The following is a 23,484-nucleotide window of genomic DNA, read 5'->3' as shown; positions in this document are numbered from 1 at the left end:
GTGCAGATAACACATCTAACCTTACCTCCTGGCTCCCTTATGTGCAGTCACAAGCAAATCTTTGCTATGTGACCACAGGCAAATTGCCTAACTGGTTCTTTAGGCTCAGCTCAGGTTTTCTTCCAGCTTTGACTTGAAAGTGACAGTAAAGGGGCTATGACTTGGCGTGTGTGTGTGTGTGTGTGTGTGTGTGTGTGTGTGTGTGTGTTGGGGGTTGTTGACTAGGAAGGCCAGTTATGGGAAACAGGGGTCAATGTGTCAGGTAAGGAAGTTTTTCAGGGACCTTGTGAGAGAGGGACGTTCTAGCTGATTGTCTCAGGTAAAGGGATCAAAGTATTCACATTTGGGCCCTCCCTCTGCCTAAGTGACAGCCCCAGTGCTGATGCCAGTGAAAGGGAGTCTGGGAGGAAGAACTTCCCTTGAATTTAAGCAGGAGACAACATGGCCAGATGGAAAGAGGAATTAACTTGTGGTCAGGAGAGCAAGAAAGTGAGGCCGGCTGCGGGGGAGCGTGGAATGCTGCTTCTGACTGATGTCCCTGTGTCAGAAGCCCCATGCCCAGCAGCTCAGCTGGGTGGCTGCACGTGTGCCTGTCTCTGCCTTCCTCACTGTGGGTGGAGGGAGGTGAGGGTGGAGCAGGCAGCGGGGGGTGTTGCCTGATGCTGAGGACAGCTCCTCGGTGGGGAGCTGGGACAAGGCTCTTGGAAGCCAATCTGAGCAACTTAGCATGGAGGGAGGCAAGGGCATCCAATCAGCAACAATGAGCCTGCACCAGGCTTATTTATGCTGCTTCCTTTTGATCGGGAGCCCTGCTTAGAGACAGGCTCATGCGTAATGCATGAGAGATGCTCTGGCATAGTCACAGGGCCGGGCTGCAGCGGGGGGTGGGCATGAGCAGGCATACACACATGCAGGACCATTAAAGCACGTGAAAACATGCATGCATGTAGGGACTCTAACACACACAGGCCCTGCTCCCGCTTTCACACTGAGCAAAGCCCACTGGTGGAGACATTCAAGCAGAAGGACACACATTCCCTCAGTAAGCACATAAACATTGAGACACTCTGGCACTCTCCTGTATACATTTACTAACACAGAGTCACATGGAGACATATACTCACCAGTGTGCATCCGAACCTCTGCAGACACTTGTGTCTAAGCACAAACACACACATACACTCGCATGGGAAAACTTTTGTGCGTGGGCACACGTGGACACAGATACTGCATTCTTGCATGTAGACACATACTCAGACAAGGCTCACACTCACAAACACAGAAGAGAACTCTTAGTAAGCCCGTGACAGTGCTTTGATCTTGCCCTCATTCTAAATACATGGCGGTGACCTTTCAAAGGAAGGCCGTGTTTGATGCTTTTTGGTGGATGGCAGCAGCAACCTCTGAAAGGGGAATCCTTTTTTCTTCTTACTAAGCAGTTGCTTCCACCCTCAGAGGGATAGAGGTAGTGGTGTGTGTGTGTGTGTGTGTGTGTGTGTGTGTGTGTATGTGTGTGTGTGTGTGGCTGGGGTAGAAGGTTTTTCCCAACTAACCCTTTTCTTCCCTCCTCATTCAGGCCCTACTGGAGACTCTATGCATCACTCAAGAGGCAGAGAATGGCAGATGGGAAACCAGGGTCTAGGGGAAAAGGAGAACTCCCAGGTTTCTAGGCTGCTTGAGAATAGTTTACTAAGAAACAAGGATTGAATGAATGGACCTGTAACCAGAGTTCCCAAATTCTGACCCTGTCTGAGAAATATTCAGGACAGTGGTTCTCAAAGAGTAGTTCCTGGTCAGAAGAGTCTGCTTCTCTATCACCTGGAAACTTGTTAGACATGCATGCTTTGTGCCCCTGCTGAGACAGGAAGTATGAGGGCAGGACCCAGCAATCCCCCAGCTTCCCAAGTGCTCTGGGTGATCTGAATGTACACTGACTCTGAAAACCATGGCCTAGAACACAGGCTTTGAGCAGGGCATCCCTGGGCCAGCATTTTCCTCCTTCAGCTATGATTTTGCAGACAACCAGAATATCTCTGAGCCTCAGTTCCTACAAGTGTGAAGTGGAAATACTTATATGGGACCTGCCTCACAAGACTGGTCTTGGAGGTCACCTGAAACCAAGCATCTAGCACAATGGGTGACCCACTGGGGACTTTCAGTGGCAGGAAGCTGTTGTTATTGTAACTTTAATTCCTCTAAAGACATGCACAAGTAATTGTTCTCAGGATTGGCCAGCCTTGGAAACCTTCACTTTCTCATACAGAATGTAAACAAACACTGGGGAACTCAAGTCAATACCTTATAAAGCAGCAAGACCAAGAGAGTCATGGCCAGGGGCCAGGTCCCCACTAGAGCAGAAACCTGAGGTGTTGGCTCTGGCATTGAACTAGTCACCAGTATTCTAGCAATGTGACATGCGCAAGACTGTCTGAAAACACTTGTTCAAGCTCTGCATCTCCTCCCTCTCTTGCAAAGCAGAACCCCACTGCCCTCATGCTGCTTGGAGACAGAGGTCACAGAACACCAAAGCCAAGGGCAGGGAGCCCCCACCAGTCCCAGGGCCTGTTGGTGTCTGCACCAAGCTTCTCCTCCTCCTCTCCTTGTCTTCTTCTAATGATTTAAGGAGACAAAACATGCCTACACTGCTTGTCACAGGCACAGAAACTTCTAGAATCAGTGCAAGGGTCATCCTAGGAGGGTCACATCACCACAGCTCTCCCAGATCAGCTGGTCAACTCCAGAGAGCAGAGCCCTCAGGATTTGAGCTCATGGGCCCTACAAATTAGGGAAGGAGAGTAAAGAGCAGAGGGTAGCTCCTGCTGCAGCAGTGGGAGGGATGAAGAGAGAGGCTCTCACCTTGAAGAAGGTCATGGTGGCTCCATCCTTGACGGCCCCATACTCGATTTTGGTTTGCTTGGCCAGGTCGTCAGCAGAGTCGATGGGAGATTCCATACGCTCCACAGTCAGAAAGGCGGCCAGGTTAGCCGTGTAGGAGGAGATGATGATGAGCGTGAAGAACCACCAGATGCCACCAATGATGCGTGTGGACAGAGCTTTGGGCATCAGTTCAGACCCTGCATGAAGGGGGCAGACAGAGAGATGGTTTGGATAATGCCCAGACCTGGGCTGCTTAGGCCCTCTGGGTCATGGACTCCACTGAGAACCTAGTAATAGCTGAGACCTTGACTGAGGCCAGTGACTCTCAAAGTGTCATCTCTGCAACAGCAGCATTGGTATTACCTGGGAACTTGCTAGAAATGCACATTCTTTGGCCAGAGTGGTAGCTCACAGGGTAGGACAGGTACCTTGCCATGCATGTGGCCTAGGTGTGAGCCTAACACTACATGGAAGGGACTAGGGCACTAAAGGAATATCTGGGGGCTCGGTCTCTCTCTCTCTCTCTCTCTCTCTCTCTCCTGAAGTACAATGATTTCACTACCCATATAGAGGAGAAATAAATTCAAATTTTTCATGGGTCTAATTCTTGGGAGGAATGGATGAAGGAAGGATATACTTCTTCTTCTTTTTTTTTTTCTAATCCAATATGACTTCATGGAGGAAACGGTTTACAGGAATTTTGTTGTCATAAGGGTACATCCACAGATCTAACTTATTTTTATTAGTGATTTAATAATGAGTGACAAGATTGTGGGATAAAAGAGGTAGAATTCCATACAATTGCCACCATCAGAGTCTCATTTCCCATCCCCTCCACTGGAAGTTTCCCTATTCTTTATCCCTTTGGGAGTATGGACCAAAGATCTTTATGGAGGGCAGAAAGTGGAAGGTCTGGCTTCTGTAATGGTTTCTCCGCCAGATGTAACTTTGAAAGCGCATCTACTCTTTTATCATTTTATTGGGAGGTGAATAATGGTTTACAGTACTGCTGATGATGAATGTGTGTCCCTGTGAAGGGTCTGCAGTTCACTCTCTCCTCCAACTTAGGTTCTTTCCACCACTATGCAGCTGGAGCCCTAACACCCTTGCCACCCCTTTGCTCCCCTCCTTCCCCAGAGTCCTTTGTTTTGGTGCAATGTACTACACCCATTCCAAATTTTACTTTATGTCCTTGTCCTTCTGTCCTTCTGTTTGAATGAAAAAGTAACCCAGAGCAGTGAAATCCCCTATGGATAAGGACTCAACACTCAACTGAAAGAAAGGAAGAAAGGAAGGAAGGAAGGAAGGAAAAAGGAAGGAAGGAAAAGAGAGACACATTCTCAGTCATCATCTCAGGACCTATTAAACCAGTAACATCAGGATAAGATAAGGGTTCTAGCAACCTAGGTTTGGCAAGGCCTCCAGAATATTCTGAGGCAAGTTCAAATTCCAGGGCTAGAGCTCCAGAAATCTCTCTCTCTCTCTCTCGCTCGCTCTCTCTCGCTCTCTCCCTCCCTCTCAGTGGGCTGCTCAGACACTCTGCTGTCATTCTGTAAAACCTACATGTGGTGATTCCCGTGTTTAGAACCCCTGGAGGCAGACCTCTTCCCCCACCCCACCACCTATACCCTTCTTGAGTGAATCCTGCTTCTAACCTAACTCTGTGCCAGACCTTCCCTCCCCTCCCCCTCTCCCACCTCCACCACTCCAAGGGCTCTGCATCTTAGCACCAGAATTGTCCTTCCTCTGTCCCGGCCTCATGCAGACACTACACCATGACTATGATATAATTGGAGGAAGAATTGTGTTGGAAGCATAAATGGTATACAAACACAAGATTGCTAGGCGGTGCCTTGCAGGAGAAGAAAATCAACATTTTTTGAAGCTCTCTGTGGAGATAGATCACTCTTTCTCCCTGACCTTGGGTGTGGAGCACACTTTAGATGAAACCTTCTAACTGAAGTAATTAACTAGGTAGATTTCAAGAGATTTAAATAGCAAGTGACTCCTGAACTTTCCAGAATATTTGAACCTGCCATCTGAAATGCACCTGCTTTGATATGGATGATTTTTTTCTCCCCTTAAAGAAATCACTCCAGAGAGAGTTGTTCAGTATATAACTATTTTTCTCCCTCCTAATCAGAACCTCATGGGGAAGACATCGGGGGCCAATACTTTGAATAGCGGCAGGAGGTGGCAAGGAGAAGCTATTACCGCATGAAGCGGCTTCCAGGTCTCTCCCAGCCATCACTGAAAAAAATAATGGACAAAGAAGCAAGGAGAGGCTTCAGGACACTCATTAATAATGGGGACAGAACCGCTCTCACTTCTCAACACTGGAAGCCACTTGAATGCCTCAGTTTAGTCTCCCAACCAGCCACTCAACCTTACCTGGTTACTTTCCCCCTGAATAGTTCTGGGATAGAGTCACAGTTGCTCCCCACCCCCTTCACCTCCACAAAGGGAAAATGACATAGTGGTTTGCTTGGTGAACTCTGCCAGGCTCTGTTGGACCCCTAGCAATCTAAGTCCCTGCCCTGGGCCCTATAGTGATTGGGAGACCCTGGGGATGGGGAGTTTTTTTCTCTCCCTTCTCTTCCTTCATTTAAGTATCCAGCATAGGCTTTGGCCTGTAGTGGGAATTCAGGACACCAGGGACTTTATCCCTCGTTCAGCATTTTATGGTACATGTCTGCTGAGGACCAGAGTCTGTGCTGTCCCTGAGGCTACACAAAGATGAGTGAGGGATTCCTCACATGGGGGATTCCTTTGTCCCTTAGGTCCCCTTCCCTCTCCCACCTCATAGTCACCCACTGGCCTTCAGTGGGACCTTAACACCATTAGATACTTTGATTTCTTTCTATTTCATGGGATGAGATGTTCTGGACATACAACTTGATAGGTTGAACAAAGAGTCTAGCCAGCAGGGCTGAGGAGGGGTTCTCTTTGGGTGACTGACTTCTCTCTCAGTATCCACCCTCCACCATAGCTACATGTACAATACTCCTTGCAGCCAGAATGAGCTCTCTGCTAAGCTATGTGAACATGTCCAGATGAGGATGGACCACCAACCCAGTCATTGTAGTGCACTGGCCCTCGACCTCAAGAGACTGGGGTGCTAGAAATGCACATTCTAGGAGCAAAGAGATAGCTCACCAGGTAGGACAGGTACCTTGCCATGCATACAGCCCAAGCTCAAGTCACTCAATACCACCTGATGCCCTTATACTAGAGTCCCTGCCTTGGACATGGCCCTGGCTTCTCTCTGGCTCTCTACAGGCAGGGGATCCTATCTCTGTTAAATCCCCAGAGTTCACTCAGTCCACCTCTGCCCTACACCCCAAGGCCACCACCTGGGCTCAGGCCTCATTCCTACCATGGCCTCCCACTCTACCTCCAGTCTTCCCTCATCCTCAGCTCAACTTGGCCCAACCAGAGTCTGTGGTGGTGAGGCCATCATAGGCCTTGGCCCCTGCCAGAAGGATGCTCTGTGCCCACTGCAGCAGTAGCAGAGGAGGATGGGGGAAACACTGCGCCCAACTGGTGGGAGAGGCCCATCTACAGATTTTGAGCCAATCCAACCATGCAGGCTTGGAGGGTTGGGAGCGGGGGCACGGGCACATATGTGAATACTGAGCAGTCTCCAACATTCTTCTTTTTAAAAATATTCATGATTTATCTATTCATTTATAAATGCTTACATGGATTCATTCATTCATTTAAACTAACTTTCTTTCTTTCTTTCTTTCTTTTTTGCCTCCAGGGTTATTGCTGGGGCTTGGTGCCTGCACCATGAATCTACTGCTTCTGGAGAGCACTTTTTTCCTATTTTGTTTTTTGTTGTTGCCCTTGTTGTTACAGCTCTTATTGTCATCATTATTACTGTTGTCATTAATGTTGTTGGATAGGGCAGAGAGAAATGCAGATAGGAGGGGAGATAAGAGGAGAGAAATATAGACACCTGCAGACCTGCTTCATCGTTTGTGAAGTAACCACCTGCAGGTGGGGAGCCAGAGGCTCAACCGGGATCCTTATGCTGGTCCTTGTGCTTTGTGCTATGTATGCTTAACCCACTGTGCTACCACTCAGCCCCCACTTAAACCAACTTTTATTTGACTGGGTGTCCTGGTTATCCACATTGACTGCCGAAACACCTCTAACATTCTTCTTTCTTTAAAAATGTATTCATTGGTTTGGGGGCTGGGTGGTGGTGCACCTGGTTAAGTACTCATGTTACCACATACAAGGACCCAGATTTGAGTGCTCTGCTCCCCTGCAAGTGGGAAGCTTCCCAAGTGGTGAAACAACTACTGCGGGTGTCTCTCCCTCTTTATTTCCTTCTCTCTCAACTTCTCTCTGTCCTATCAGATAGAGAGAGAGAAAAAAAATGAAGAAAAAATGCCCATTAGGAGGAATAGATTCACTGTGCAGGCACCAACCCCCAGTGATAATCCTGATGGCAATAAAAATATATATATTCATTGATTCATGTATTCATCCACTCACTTAACTGGCTGGGTGTCCAGCCTTAGGCAGCCAGGTGTCTCCAACCTTCTGATGGTTCAGCAGGGCCCAGGCTGCCCTGGAGTGAACTGGTTCTGCCTATTCCATAGAAGCTGAGGGACCCTCTAGGGACAGAAAGCCTCCTGCAGCAGCAGAGAAGCCCCATGGAGGAGAGAAAGAGGTGGCCCCAGGAGGGGGCACATACCTTGCTGCATCAGGGATCCCATTCCAAACCAGAAGCTGTTCAGCAGGGTGAAGTTGTTCTCCACCACCTCGGAGCCAGGGTTGCATGGGTGAGCATCATACCACTCATAAGGGCTGAACCTGCAGCAGGAAGAGGGATGTGGTGAGGCTGAGCTGCAAAGGATGAGATGGGAGGGGTCTCCACATCACACCAGAGGCTGTTGAGCAGACACAGATAGTTCACAGCTCAAGCACCGATTTCCCCATTGCTTTGCTGAGGAGACAGAGACTGGGCAAGCAGGGCCACTCTGAATCTTGTTCTTTGCTATCAGAGCCCATTTCTGGTTACAAAAGTAATTGAGCACTGTGTCTTTAAAAAAAAATTACCACCAAGGTTACTATTGCTAGGACTCACTGCTGGCACTACGAATTCACTGCTCCTGGCCCTGCCCCCTTTTCTGTTTTCTTTTCTCTTTTCATGGGATAGGACAGGGAGAAATTGAGAGGCAGGGGGAAAGAGAAAAGGAGAGAGAAAGAAAGATATCTTCACCACTCATGAAGCATCTTCCCTACAGATGGGGAGCAGGGGCTTGAACCTGGGTCCTTGTACATGGTAACGTGTGCACTCACTTGGCTACACCACTAGTCAGCCCCCAGCAATATGTCTTAAAACTAAAAGTGCATGTGCCCTTCAACCCAGCAATCCTGCAGTTCATTATCTATTCCGTAGAAAATGCTGGTGCACGGGCATAAAGAGCAGTGCATGAGGGTGTCTATCAAGGCATTGTTTGTAAGAGAGGAGACCAGAAACAACCTAAATGTCCTTCAGTAGAGGAATGATTAAGTAAATGGTGCTGCGAGTGTACTCTGAATATCACACAGCTGTTAAACAAGGGCGAGCCATTTCTAGATGTACCAGCGGGGAAAGAACTTCCACACGTATTGTTTGTTTAAAGAACTAATGAGAAAACAGGAACAATATGACCACATCTACAGAAATAGATTCCTGAAGACGTAGCCACGAACCTCTTTATATATGTTTGTCTATAAAGGTGCAGACAGAGTCTGGAAGGCTCCATCTCTAAAAACCTATCAGTATTCACCTCTGTGGAGGGGAGTGAGAATAGCAGGAGACATTTCAGGGAGGCCTGTTGCTTATGTGTAGTATATACATTTCTGAAAATGAGAGCAGTCTTTTGAATTACTTGCATGCTTAAGAAACTCCTTCAACAGAATATGTAAAACACACTCTTTATTAAATATTCAAGCAGTACAGAAGAGCACAATGAGAAGGCAAAAGTGCTCTGTGCCCCAACCTCCTGGGACAACAGTGTGCTAGATGGCTTTGCAGACATTTCTCTCTGAATGTACATATACATGGGTGACAGGAAAACCACTTTTAATGACCTTCCGGCAAACTGCAACTCCCCTCCCAAATTGCCTTGTTTGTTTATTTTTCTTGCTTTTATTTTGATAGGATTGAGAGAAATTGAGAATAGAGGGAGAGATGGAGAGGGAGAGAGAAAGGCAGAAACCTGAAGTACTGTTTCACCGCTGCTAAATCCCCCCCCATGTTGGTGGGGCCTGGGGGTTTGAACCAGGATCCTTGAGCATTGTGATGTGAGCACTCTATTGCTCTACTGGGTATGTCACAGACCAGACTTCCAAGGAGAGAAGTTCCAGTCATTGAAAAGATATTGGTTTGCTGCCTGTCAGTAACAGAATATCCACAAGAGCACTCTGGGTTGTCCCTGGAATAAGTGCCAGAACTGGAGAGAGTGAGAGGCTGGTGATAGGGTGGTTGGGGTAGGGGATGAGGAGAGAGACACACATGCCTCTGAGCTTTGTTTTATAAAGTGTGATGCTCTGTAGCATGGAATTGTGATGTGCCTTTTCTGGCATTCTCCTTAACATCTTTAATCAATTCTACATTGATCACCAATGCTCATGTGAGGAGAATTCTGTCTTCACCCAGTGGGAATCCTACAGCTGTGACATTCTAAAATGAGGCATCAACCAAGGTGGGGGACTTTCAAAGGGGGTGACCTGCTGACTAGTTAGAGGCTTGGAAAACCCACAAAGGAAGAGAGGTGCAGGGTGCAGAGATAGAGGTGAGAGGGCTTTTGGAGGAGAAAGCTATGTGTTCAGTGGCCTGCTCCCTCATAAAGTCTAGGAAGAGGGGCTTCCACAGGATGGCTTGAGAGCTTGGCAGTTGCCCCTATAATGAGCAGAAGCAGTGAACTCTCTCTCTGGGACATCTGGGGGTAATGGGTAGACCATGAGGGCTTCTTAGGTGGAGGTAGGACCTTGCTCTCTGCGGCATGACATTGATCTGCTGGCCCAGACACAGTGAGGCCTCAGGATGCTGGCCCATTGGTGTTGCCCCAGACCATGTAAGTCCATGCAGAATATAGATGTGGCCAGGTCCTTCTTGATTCTATCCAAGAAAGGCACAGAGACTCTACTTGGGAAAGGCCATGGGGTCTGGGCTGCTGGAGAGTCAGGTACTGAGCCCAGGATCTGGCTGTCCAAAGATGACATTGTGGGGGAAAGGGCCATGCGGGGGCAAGGCGAAGTGTCTGATTTGCCTTAATGTTGGGGACTACTTAACTCAACCTTCTAAAGTCTGAACCAGAACTATGTACTGTGGTTTAGAGACAGATCTAGGACTGAAGCAGAACATCCCAGGGCCTGCAGAGAACTCACACTGGGGGGTGGAATGAAAGACAAAGTAAAGGTGATTTCTGATGACATCTTTAGAGTCTTTCTTTTTTAATGGACCAGTCACACACACACACACACACACACACACACACACACACACACACACACACACTATTTATGATATTAATATATATTTTTTATTTATTTATAGATTCAGAGAAATATTCAGCTCTAGCATAAGTTGGCACTGGGGACTGAACCAAAGACCTCTGGGGTTTGACACCATATCATACTATAATATTGTCCTACAGCTTGAGAGAGGCGAGGGAGCTAGCACAGTAGAAGGGCATCAGAACTTGTGTGCCTGAGACCTCAGGGGTCCCAGGATGGCACAGACACATGTCAGAGCTGAGAAATGCTCTAGTCTCTGTCTTTGTCTCTTTCTCTCTTATGAAAATAAATAAATACTCTTTTTTTAAAAGCCTGGGAAGATAGTACAATGGTTGTGCACCATATGTTCATGACTGAGTGCTACAGAAATTCCATCTCTGTTGGAAAGTCTCTTGCCTGACTTTGGGGAGGGGGCTCTCCACCCTGGCTAAGGAGGCAGGAGTGGGAAAAAGACTTGGCTGCCCGCCACTGATGAACAGTCAGGAATTGGTGGGGGATGGGTCTCACATCAAATGGGCAGAATGCAGGCTGGAAAAGATGGTGCTTTTTTTTTCTTGAGGGGGTGGGGAGCTGAGAGGCCAGCTGGAGCTGCTAAAATTATGGTGAGAGCTCTGGAGAGTGGCTCCTGGTTTTCAAAGGCTTGTTAGACCATTAGACACAAGACGCATAATGAAGGTTTCTCTGTGGTGGCCTGAGCCCTGAGAGGCTGAGCGCACAGGCAGCTCTGGCCAGCCGACAGCAAAGGGCTGCAGAGACAGGACAATTTCAGCTCTCACATCCTTCCCTTTGGTCTCTCTCAGGGTGGAAGGAGGGAGCGAAGGGAGTGGGCTGGGGGGCTGGGGGAAGGATTTCAAAGAGAAAAAAGAGGCTGAAGCCCCATGTCCTTGGATCTCAAATTGCCTCTCCAGAGAAGTCTGTCTTTGCACCTTGTTAGGATTTAGAAGAAAGAACCAGGGAAGGGGCTGGGACTGGAGCCTGGAGGAAGGGGCCAGAGGGCCCAGCTGGAAAGGGGGAAGGGGAGATGGACCCAGAGATCACCAACTTGGGGGAGGGGCAGGAGACAGATGTTCAGAGCTGGGGGTCACTGATAACATACATGCTCCGTGACCTGAGCTCACATCATCAGCTCTGTCAGCCACTGCTAGGATCTTCTGGCAAGTACCCAGCCTCTCAGAGTCTCTGGTGTCTCCCCCTTACTGCAGGCTGTGAGTTCAGTCAGACAGTGACTGTAAAGTACAGAGCATTGGACCTGGAAAACACCTAGAGCTCAGCAAGAAGAGCCACAACTCCCTCCCGCAACCTCCAGCTACCATCCACCAGCGAGAATGTGCTGCATCTGCTTTACCTAGAGCAACCACAGTGCCAGTGGGTTGCTACCCTGTGTGCCAGAAAGCAGGTGGGGGCTGTCCGGAGAGCTCCCCTGGGTAGTGCACTTGTTTTGCCATGTGAGCAACCTAGGCTCCAGCCTGGCCTGAAGAACAATGGAGGATGCTTCTGTGCTGTGGTTTCTTTCCCTCTCTCTGTGTGTGTCTATCCATAGAAGTGAAGTTCTAGCAACAGAAACAAAAACTGCATGTCTTTTTTTTTAAAAAAAATTTATTTATTCCCTTTTGTTGCCCTTGTTGTTTTATTGTTGTAGTTATTATTGTTGTTGTTGTTGATGATGTCGTCATTGTTGGATAGGACAGAGAGAAATGGAGAGAGGAGGGGAAGACAGAGAGGGGGAGAGAAAGACAGACACCTGCAGACCTGCTTCACTGTTTATGAAGCGAACCCCCTGCAGGTGGGGAGTCGGGGGCTAAAACCGGGATCCTTACACCAGTCCTTGTGCTTTGCACCACATGCGCTTAACCCGCTGTGCTACCGCCCAGCTCCCCGCATGTCTTCTTTTTAAAGACAGAGAAAGGGAAGTGTGGGCATATTCCATGTTTTTGCATGTGTAAATTGTGTATGTGTATGCATTAGTATGCATATGTGTGTTCCTGTTCCCCCTACTGCCATGGATGAGATGGACACAGTCTGTTCTCCATTGGGCTGCCCACTGCCCCTGAGTTTCTGCTGCTGGAACCCTGGCCCAGCTGGTGCAGCCCTGAGCAACTGCTGCCTCTCAGACTCATCAACACAAACACTGCAAAGTCTGGGGACCTAACTTCCTAGGTCAGGAAAAGGTCCCAAGTCTCATGGGGAAAGAGGAGCAGACACAGCAGTGTCGAGAGTCTTGAGCTTCCATTAACACATGAGACCAAAGAGGTCTCTCAGACTCAACCTTGGGCCAGACCTCTGGCCAGGGTACTGGCCTTACCTGGCGATGACAAAAAGGACACAGCTGACACCCAGGTAGGCGAGGAGCACATACATCCAGATGTCTGGGGACAAGGGGTTGAGGAAAGAGAAGACACTGGGGTTGGTGCCATTGGGCTTGCGATACAGGATGCTCACGCCGAGTGTCATGAAGGGCTTGGAGAAGTCAATGGCCTTCTCGCGAACGTGGGTGATGGTCAGGGGTGCAACAGCCAGATCTGCCTTCTGCAATGAGACAAACAGAAAGAGTGTGAGCAAAGTTTGCAGCCTAGGAAAGGACAGACACCCCTTCCTGGAGAAGGGAATACAAAGGAGTGAAGTGGAGACACTGTGTGAGTATGGCATCACTCTCACTGACCCACTCTGTGACACTTGGTAATCATTTCTCTGGGCCCAGCCACTCACAGAGTGTTGGAGACATAGCACTGAGTCCAGCTGAACACCTGATCTCCAAGAGTCCATGGCCTTGATGGAGATCTGATGGTGGTATCTAAGCAGAGCATGGGATTCTAGGAAAGCCAGAACCCAAGTGGTTCATTCTAAAAAGGTGTTTTGTCAAGTAAACACAGTCCAGCAACCCATAAACACTTTAAAATAGTCCAAACTTTTAAGTTTGACTTTCTTTCACTGGGGCTCTGTGTCTGCATGATAATTCCATAACTCCTAGTGGTTATTATCTTTTTCCCCCTTTTTCTTTTAGTAAGGAACAGGAAGAAATTGAGACGGGCGAAGGAATAGAGAGAGACACCTGCAACACTGCTTCACTACTTGTAAAGCTTCCCCCCCTCCACAGGTGGAAACTGGGGATTGAACCCAAGTCCTTGAGCATGGTGACATGTGCACTCAATCAGGTGTGCTGTCACCTGACCCCAAGTTAGACTTTCAAACATTAAGAAGAGTACACAGGATCCACAACAACCTTTACTGAAAACTTCTCCTATCCATTTTTAAACCCATTTCAAGATGGTCTGTCCATTTCCCAAAGCCGCCCCCCACAACCAGTTGGGCAATAATAGCAGCCTCCCTGGAGGGGACATGGGAAGGAAGCACACAGGCCTCCTTAAGGGTGGAGGGGAGGGAAGGGAGAGAGAGCTTAGAGGAGATGAAGGGGGTGGGGCAAGGCTAGCACAGTTGATGAATTTGGGTCCATCACAGTTTCAATGAGGGGGATAATTAAAGTTCCATCTCTGCAGTCTGAGCTTCTCCTGATTAAGTCTCCGGTCCCTCCAACCCATCTTAACCAGCATCACGGCTGCTCTGCTCCTCCACTGGGTACCACTGAACTTAGCACAGTCTCTCCTTCACCCCCAGGCTTTGCATCCACTGTGGCCCATTTAGAAAGCTCTTTCCCTGCATTACCTTTTATTTTCTTTTGCATGTGCTACCTCTTTCAAGAAGGCTTCCTGACAGCCTCTGATTCTAAACTCACACAAAGCAGGCTCTGTCCCCAGTTAAGACCTTTACTTATGATTTTATTTTTCTTATATTTGACAGGACAGACAGAAATTGAGATGGGAGGAGGCGATAGAGAGGGAGTGAGAAAGAGAGACACCTACAGCACTGCTACACTGTGAAGCTTCACCCCTGCAAGTGGGGACCAGGAGCTTGAACCCTAGTTCTTGCTTATGGTAGCATGTGTGTTAAACTAAACATGCCACTACCTGCTTCCCCAAGATAAGGCCCTCCTCTGCTCATTACAGAGGGTAGTAAAGAGGGTTGTATAATCTTTTGGCTTAGTTGCCTATTTAACTGTACATTTCTAAACAAGGTCAGGACAGTAGCTGACTCACGGCTTTGCTTCTTTACTTTCAAGTCCCAGCTTGGCCTCATTAATATTTGTTAATTAATAATGTTTCCTTCTGAGAAGCTGCCCCTGAGGCTGCAGTGGATGTTTACACTTCAAAATGTGAACCAAGTTCTCACTGTCTGTCTCAAATGTGCAGAACAGAAAGGGAGAATGAGTCCCCAAAACCATCACTCGAGGCCCATTTGCTGAGGAGGGAGAGCCCCTGAGAACCCTCCTAAGGCAGTAGACTCTGGGCAGCTGTCCTCTGGTCTGGCTAGGATCCACTCATCCACCCACCCCACACATCATTTCATGAGCTCTACAAGGCACACAGGATACAGACATGAACCAGCCGGAAATGGCTTCTGCCTTGATGGAGCTAGTCTGATGGGAAAATGAATATTGATCAAATTACAAACTAAATGCTAACTTAACTCATTCTCTGATTTCATAAACCCCAAATTAATAACTCAATCTTGAGTCCCAAGGATTCCGTGAGCTTGAGACCCCAGGAAAGATAGTGACAAGCAGTCTATTACAAACATATTTTCTTTTTTGGTATTGAAATCTTTTTTTTTTTTTTTTTTGTAAATTCATCAGCGTGGAAGTTAGAACAACCTTTGGGGAAGAGGAAGAAGACATAGGAAGTTACTACCACCCCAGCTCCCTCAGTGACCACTCAGCTAAGGTATAGATATTGAAGAAATGCAAAAGGATAGAGATTTACTGGAAACAGTGAAAACTGAACAGTGCATGACTTCTTAAGAGCTACTGGGCAGCAGTTTAGAGTGCACAGGGGTGAGCAAGAGACTTGGAGCCTGCTTCTAAGATGCTTCCACTGCAGTGAGCCCCTTTTAGAGAACAGAAACCAGAACGGGACACCCTGTACAATCCCTTGCAGTCATGAAGTTCTTGAGGCCTCTTTGATGTTTCTGTAATAAGGATACGGTGGGCCACCAATTCCAGAACTTGGCCCCATCCCTATAAGGCACACTGCTTTGGGAGGCTCTATTCTGACCCCAAAGGCATCACTCCCATTCAGAATATGTTTGGAACTGGTCCCTGGGTATGGCCTCTAGGGTTTGGTGTGGATTCTTGGGAAGAACTTCAAGTCAGTGGTGGCAAATCTTCCTTTGGCTTTTGATGACAAATTGGCTGAAGCGATTAGTGTCTGGGGGACCAGGATGTTTGAAGCCAGTAATTGTCCCACTGCAAGTCTGTGGGGCTAGTGAAGGAGTCAACCCCAGGACCAGAGACTGTTTTTTCTAAGTCGAGAGCCTCTCAAAGCTTTCAGGAATTCCCCACTGGCCTTTCAGTTCTTTGCCATCACAGGCTGTAAAGAGTGTCTGCAATATTCTGTGCTCACAGCAGCAAAACAACTGGTCAACCTGACCATCTTTATGTGGAGTTTTGATGTGAGTTTTCCCTTGGGCTTCAGGAATGCTGGAGTTCTCCATTTCAATTTTGATTGAGGTAGGAAATACTGCTTTTCACCACTGGTTACAGTTGCCCTGAAAAAGGCATTATTTGCTCCAACTTCTCCTGAAAGGGTGGAACAGATGTCAAGCCTTTGCTGTTTCAGTTCATTACTCAGAATGAAAGGCCCAGTCTTGGCAGGTTCTTCCCACTTGTGTAAGTTTTCTCTGAGAATGGTTCATAAAATCATAGACCGTCAGAATTGACAAGAGACTTTCAAGAACATCTCTTACCTATTCCAACTCCACATTTTTTATGGAGGGAAACTGAGGCTCAGAGACTGTTCATCATCTCTGCTCTCAGATTTACAGAGATCAAGTCTTTAAACACTTGGAACTTTTTATTTATCCAATCTACTCAGTGGTTTTATGGGTACTTTGTTGACCCTTCAAACTCACTGAGGTTCTTTCCATTGCCCTTAAAAAAAAAAAAAAAAAGCAAAAAAACTCTGGCTTATGATAGTGTGGGGATTGGACCTAGGACATGCCTCCAGCATGTAAGTCTTTTTGCATAACCAGTATGCTGTCTATTCCCCACCTATCCACTGCCTTTTCTAAACCTCTGGACATGGGCTATAGAGAAAGCTGACCAGGTTATGCACACACCTTGCCATGTGCACAACCCAGATTAGAGCCCTGGCACTATAGAGAAGATGCTATGGTACTGGAGGAAGCTCTAGTGCTATTTGCCCTGTCTCTCTCCCTGTGAATGAAAAAGTAACCTGGAGTGGTGGAATTGCACGTTTACAAGGCCCCTCTAAGACATCAGGTTTCCATTTGAAAACCTGTCCACTTGGCTTTCCATTTGCCAGTATTTGTGTGTGTGTGTGTGTTTTTATTGCCACCAGGGCTATTGTTGGGGTTTGGTTTCTATATGATTAATCCATTCCTAATATCGCCCCCTTTTTTTCTTTATTTGATAGGACAGAGAGAATTTGGGGGTGGGGAGGAATAGATAGAGAGGGAGTGAGACAGACAGCTTTAGTGCTTGCTTCACTGCTTATGAGTCCCCCACCTGCAGGGGCTTGGGGGGCTCAAACCCAGGTCCTTGCACATGGTAACACTTAACCAAGTGCACCACCACGCAGCTCCCATTAAGAAGTTTTCATTGCTATTTTTTTGGTTTTTTAAAATTTGATAAGAAAGAGAGAAATTTAGAGGGAAGAGGGAGCTAGAGAGAGAGACAGAGACACATAAAGAACTGCTTCACCATTTGTGAAGCCACTCTCTTGCTGGTGGGGACTGGGTACCTGAACCTGGATCCTTGCACATTGTAATACATGTGCTTAACCCAGTGTGTCACCTGGCCTGGTCTTGCCAAGAATCATTTAGGACCTGCCTTACTCCAGCCTCTTCCACTCTCCTTCATCCTTACATGAGTTCACTTGGTGTCTCTCATTTTGAAAGCAGGAAATGACTTAACCAGCTGCAGCTTCATGGGACCCAGTCACCTTGGTTGTTGGTCAGACTTTAGCCTTGTACCTAGAGTACCACTGTCCAGTCCCATTTTGTAACCAGAGTAAAAGCCTGACAACCTCCAGTCAGGTCCTAAGCACGGCTTTGTAGCCATGATCTCTGGCCACATATCGCTGATCAATCTTCAGTCTTCTCTAAGGACAGGAGGAACTCATGGGAAACCAAGACCTTTCCCTTGAGCCCAAGGCTGCTTCCTGTGTTGAGTGTCCCTGCTGGCACTTGAACACTTGGATTTTTAAGTTTGGCCTCTACCAGCTCTGCCTCTTGGTGGCAACCCCCACCCCCAGGGCATCTTACTGTTCAGATTGCTACATGCTGTTATTCAAATAACAAGAACTGCAACCACTCAGGGAGGCTCCTTATATGCCGAGTACTGCCAGGTGTGCTACACATTGGTTGGTGATGCTCCCAGCAGGCCAACGAGGCAGTAAACTTTATTAATGCATAAAGTCAAGAATACAGTGGCTCAATCAGGTTAAGAGGTTTGTCCATGCTGATGAATCACAGAGGTGGTATTTGGATATTATTTACCATGACCCCAAAGCCTGTGCAAGCCATATACACAGTGAGGTGATTTGGGCCCCCTGCCTGAAAGAAAGCTCAAATTCTAACAGCCTCTGGTACTAAATGCAGCATGATTTGCTAGCAGTCCTTGCATAACTCACCAGGTTAAGAACACATCATACTAGATTACTGTGAGTCCCCAAAATCCAGTAACTAAGCTCTTGTAAGAAGCAGAGAGAACACACAAAGACACAGTGAAGAAGCTCTTGTGATGAGAAGGCAGAGACTGGAAGGATGTAGCAACAAGCCAAAGGCTGTTGGCTATGGATTGTGAAGGAATTACATTAAGAGAGATAAGTCAGAAACGGAAGAGTGAATACAGGATGATCTCACTCGTAGGCAGAAGCTGAAAAACAAGATCAGAAGAGAAAAGACTAAACAGAACTTGGACTGTAGTTGGTGTATTGCACCAAAGTAAAAGACTTCAGAGGGTGAGGGTAGCAGGGAGGGTTCAGGGCCTGGAACATGATGAAAGAGGACCTAGTAGGGGTTGTATTGTTATGTGGAAAAGTGGGAAATTTTATGCATGTACAAACTACTGTATTTAATGTTGACTGTAAAATATTAATCTCCTAATAAATAAATTTTTAAAAAGCTGTTGTCTATACTGTGAGCTAGGAGAAAGATATAGAACAAATTTATCCTTAGTCTTCAAAAAATGGGCAAATCCTGTAAACATCTTGATTTTTTAAAATATTTATTTATTTATTTCCTTTTGTTGCTCTTGTTGTTTTATTGTTGTTGTTATTATTGTTGTTGTTATTGATGTCATTGTTGTTGGATAGGACAGAGAGAAATTGAGAGAGGACGGGAAGACAGAGATGGGAAGAGAAAGATAGACACCTGCAGATCTGCTTCACCACTTGTGAAGCCACTCCCCTGCAGGTGGGGAGCTGGAGGCTCGAACTGGGATCCTTAAGCCCATCCTGCCCATCCTTGCATTTTGCACCACCTGAACTTAACCCACTGCGCTACTGCCCGACTCCTGACATCTAGATTTCTGATGTCTGGTGTATAGAGTTGGGAGATAATACATTTCTGTTGTTTCAAGCCAGCTAGTCCATGGCCATTTGTTGTATTAAACAAATGCACCTGCTACTCAGACACTGGCTAGGATGCATTGAATGATTTCTAATTCTTGCTGTCAGCCTGGCCCCGTGTTTGTGCCATTTTGAGGGGAATAATCAGTGACTGAGGGGTCAGCCTGCTATCCAGAGTCCAGGTTGCATAGACAGAGGGCTGGATGGGACTCTGGCTTCTATTTTTATATTTATATTTTATTTATTATTGGATAGAGATAGAGAGAAATTAAGAGGGGAGGGGAAATAGAGAGGGAGAGAGACAGAGAGATATCTGCAGCCCTGCTTCACCACTCATGAAGCTTTGTCCCCCTCCATGTAGGGACTATGGGCTTGAACCTGGGTCCTTTAGTGAGAGTCCTGTGCACTTTAGTAAGAGTGCTTAAGCAGGTGTGTCACTGCCTGGCCCCTGGCCTCTGGCTTCTGACAGTGGCTGGCACTGAGGCTTCCATGATATGTGGTTTGCATCCCTGGCTCAGATTATGGAGCCTAATATCTGCAATCTGCATGAATATGGTGATTTTCCCCCTTTCACCTCCAGATTCCTTTGATTTTGCTTCCACAGTCACTTGAGCAAACCAGTCTCCCTCTCTCCATACATGTAGGACTTGTTTCTAGGGCACAGTCTGCTGGCTCTCTGCCGACCTCTCTAAATGTGGTGCCCATAGCAGGAGTCTTCCACTCTCAACCTTTCCCTTTTCCTGATGCTGCTGCTTCATATGTGTCCTAATATGTGCCAAGGCTTCCCTCTGCCCTTAAGGAACAGCTCTTGTTAATAACAGTTGCTGAAGTCTTTCGTGATCCTGCCTGGTGCTGTGTGACAGAACTTTCTAGTTGGGTGGAAATAGTCTGTACTTGTATCAATCAATTTGGCACCATTAGCCACATCAGGAACTTGAAATGTGGCTTGTGTAACTGCGGATCTGAATTTATGCATTTATTTAATTAACTCGAAATGAAATCATTTTTATTGATTTAAAATTTAATTATAATTAATTTTGGTTTGTACGTAACTATTCCCATGGCTGGTAGCTGCTGTGTGGGAAAGTGCAGCTTTGCCCCTTCCTACCTCCCCAGGCCTGGCCTGCATGTTCTCCCTCCTGTTCTCTTCCTACTGGTTCCTCTCTGATTCTCCAGTCCAAGCTGTCACCTCAAGACCTTTGCACATGCACTGCCCCCTCCCCGCCTTTGGTCCCTAAGCTCAGGAAATCAGACCTTGAGGCTTGATCGTCTCACAGTTAGGTGCCTCAAGCCTAGCACAGTGCCTGACTCTTACCAAAGCTTTGTTAGAGACTCGGGGACCAAATGAATGGGATGATGCTGATATAGGGGTGACTCCCAGCAAGCATGTCCTCAGACCCAATTTTCAAGAGCACAAAGCAGACCCCATCCCATGTCCATGTCTGCTGATACACCCCAGCCTCCAGTTGAAGAAAGCAGTGGCTTCTGCAAGGCCCTATCGTTACCCTGACAGCCAGTACCCTCCATGACATATGTATCTGAGTCAAGGGGAAACAGGAGAAAGTCAACTCCTGAATGTCACCTCTTAGCATGACAGTCACCCTGCCTTATATATAGCAAGGCCTGGGCACTCCTCCATCCCCCCACCCCAACCAACCTGGCCAGGCACTTGTCCTGACTCTCAAGTGTTTGATTCTTAAGCATGAGGTCCCAAGTTTGATCCCTGATATCACATGCCAGAGTGATCCCGCTCTCCTTTTCTCTTCCTCTTTCTCATTAAGTCTTAGTTTTGTCTATTCACACATTTACACATGATTTTTTTTCTCTGCCAGCATGAATATAAGCTCTTGGGGCTCAGGGAAGGGAATCTTGCTTGTCTGCTTTACCTAGCATAGGGTCTAACTGGGTAGAATTCTTGAATTAATGAATAACTCAAACAGTAGAGGTTTGAGGAGCAAGCACTCCCCCAGGGCTAACAGTACAGCAGTTTCATGGAGAGGGGGGTGCTAAGTCACAGAGGGTATCTGATGATAATCCACCAGTCAGCTGCCACACTTAATGCTCAACACCGTGGCCCCTGATCACTTGGGAATAGCCCATATGCATCTAAAGATAACAGGTGCTGGACAATTCTATGGGGGCAGGTGTTGGGAAATTCTTAAGTGTTGGTCAAGAGGTCATGCAACCATGCTTCACACATGGGCCTCCTAAGCTGAGCAGGCACGTGCCAGTGAGAAAGGAAGCCTTTCCCAGGTCTAGGAGAATGACTGATTCTGGAGTCCTGCCCTGTATCTGTCTTTTAGGGCAACCCACAGATGCTCCCTGTTGGGGTGCAAGATGAAGGCTGTACCCCAACCTCATTCCTGTCTCTCAAATAATTACCCTGCTTTACTTCCTGTGCATCCACAGGGGACTGGATCCACTCACAGACTGCATCAAGATGGCTCACCAATAACACGGGGTTCCTGAATGGGCTTGTGGGGGGAGACTTCAATAACCTGAGCACCCTCACACATGCCCTGACTCCTCTTCCTTATTTCTCCAGTCTCAGCTCGAGTCATTTCTGCATCTAAGTCTGAGTCATTCTCCTGTTTTATATTCCCCAACCTGCCTATTCATATGTTTCTTTGCAATACTGATCTGATTCAAATTGTGGTGAGAATTCATTCAATTGATTTGTATGTGTTTTGAGGGCAAGAAGCAGACTTACCTTAGTTGCTCCCTCTCCCTATCCCTAGACATAGCCTTAAGTCTACTCAGCTCAGATCCCTCTCATGCTCCAGATCAGTTCTGGCTCCCACCAGCCTCACACAGGCACAAGCTGACAGAATTTCCTCATGTCTCCATCCCCTCCCCTCCTCTGCTGCCTCCACAGCACCCTGTGAATGGAACAGGGTCTTCTCTGGCTCACACCTGCTGGGAAATTATGCTGATGCAGTCACATCTGCCATGTTGTCTCCTCAGGCTACTACTAGTTCCCGGGAGAGTTGGGACGTTCTCGGAGTGCCTGTTCCACCATGTTATGCCCTCAGGGCATTGTCTATATCCCCACGATATCCGGAGTGCTTTGGTTACTCCTCCCCCTTCCCATTCTCACGAAAGCTGCTCCTATAAAAACCTTTCTTCTTCCGCACCTCTCTCTCTTGCCAGTGCTTCACTCCGGTGTTCAGACGCAGGAAAGGTTACTGCGTGAGGCAGCCATTTTCGCTACCTCCACGTGGCCCAACCTGCTTCTCTAGCACCCAACTCTGAGGTGCCAGCACAAATAAAAATTTGTGTTTCCTCTTCGCTCTGGACCCCCTCTCTCTTCTCCGCAGCCCACACACAACAACATCTGGCTCAACAACACACACCCACCATGCAAAAGTGGTGACAAGTCAGGAACCAGTGGGCAGATGTGTACTGTGTACGCCCTACCCTTCACCTTAGAAATCATCCCGAGATGCACTATGTAAGGCTTTGCTACAGCCAGCTGCAGATCAGATCAGAGCCATTGGCTTCACTTAGTGACCCTCAACTCCATGAACCCTGAACTGGCTCCCTCCCGGATCCGATCCTCTTCCCTGCCCCTCCCTCTCCCCTCCCTCTTTTCTTCCTATATCACAGCCCCTAAGTCTGTTCTCTAGAGCACAGCTGAGCCTTAACACCATAAAGCTTTCTGGAATGACAGAATGAACAAACAGGTGATCCTTAGGCAAAGGACTGTAAGGTTCCAGTTGCTCCTCTGACCTCAGTTGCCCTCCAAAACTCCCATCACCCTTGAGAGGTACTATTGCTGCCTTGCACCTGTCTTTTTCTGCACTAACATCTACATCCAGTCCCCCTGCCACGTTCTTTTTTGGACACTGCTGAGAGTATTGTCTCTGCTCACTGAGTCCTGCCAGCTGACAGCTGTGTGGTGAGTCTCGGTGCCACCCAGTCCTTTCTGCACCCCTTTACCTATTTACTTGGTCTTTCTCAGGGTGTTTCCCCAGTGCTCTGGGAAAACTGGCTGCCCTGACAAGAGCTTACATTTTCAGTCCATCTGTCTTACTGGTTCTCATCTTCCCTGTCCCACCCAGATGAGCACCTAGCAGCCTGGCTTGAAAGCTCACTGGTCTCCCACCCCTAAAGGAAGTGGCCTGGGGGGGGGGGGGCTCTTGCTAACATCAGTGCATCAAGCCAGGGCTAGGATCTGCTTCCTAGCTCAAAGAATGAATGGCTTCATGTGCCTGTAGGTCATTTAAGTGCCCTTAAGGCCAAGCTCCAGTTCCCTCTCCTCTCTGCCTTCTTCCCTTGTGGGTCAGGAGCTGGCCTGAATGAGAGCTGCCAGGACACGATTCATGGGTCTCTGAGAGCAAAGTTTGCAGAAGGACTGTGTTGGGGCTGACTTTAGGCCTTACACAGCTCACATTCAAACTTAAGTGCTCCCCAACCCCCACCCCCAACCACCAAAGCACTGCTC

The 23,484-nt window shown here is 47.7% G+C and overlaps 1 protein-coding gene across 3 annotated transcripts in view; it reads right to left on the bottom strand.

Annotated features, from left to right (window-relative positions):
• GRIK3 (glutamate ionotropic receptor kainate type subunit 3) overlaps positions 1-23,484 on the bottom strand; it is a 250,241-nt gene that overhangs the window by 17,830 nt on the left and 208,927 nt on the right. For all 3 annotated transcript variants that reach the window (XR_009553877.1, XM_007537496.3, XM_060206191.1), the window contains 3 exons: positions 12,701-12,924; positions 7,586-7,704; positions 2,857-3,074 (listed from right to left, as the gene is read on the bottom strand). Coding sequence is in view for 2 of the 3 variants with exons in the window: in XM_007537496.3 (XP_007537558.1) it covers positions 2,857-3,074; positions 7,586-7,704; positions 12,701-12,924 (561 nt within the window). In the remaining variant the exon portion in view is untranslated. The remainder of the gene's footprint in view (positions 1-2,856; positions 3,075-7,585; positions 7,705-12,700; positions 12,925-23,484) is intronic.

This window comes from Erinaceus europaeus, chromosome 13 (assembly GCF_950295315.1).
Source record: "Erinaceus europaeus chromosome 13, mEriEur2.1, whole genome shotgun sequence".
In the NCBI taxonomy this organism is placed as follows: Eukaryota; Metazoa; Chordata; class Mammalia; order Eulipotyphla; family Erinaceidae; genus Erinaceus; species Erinaceus europaeus.
This window is presented reverse-complemented; position numbering and strand designations above follow the sequence as displayed.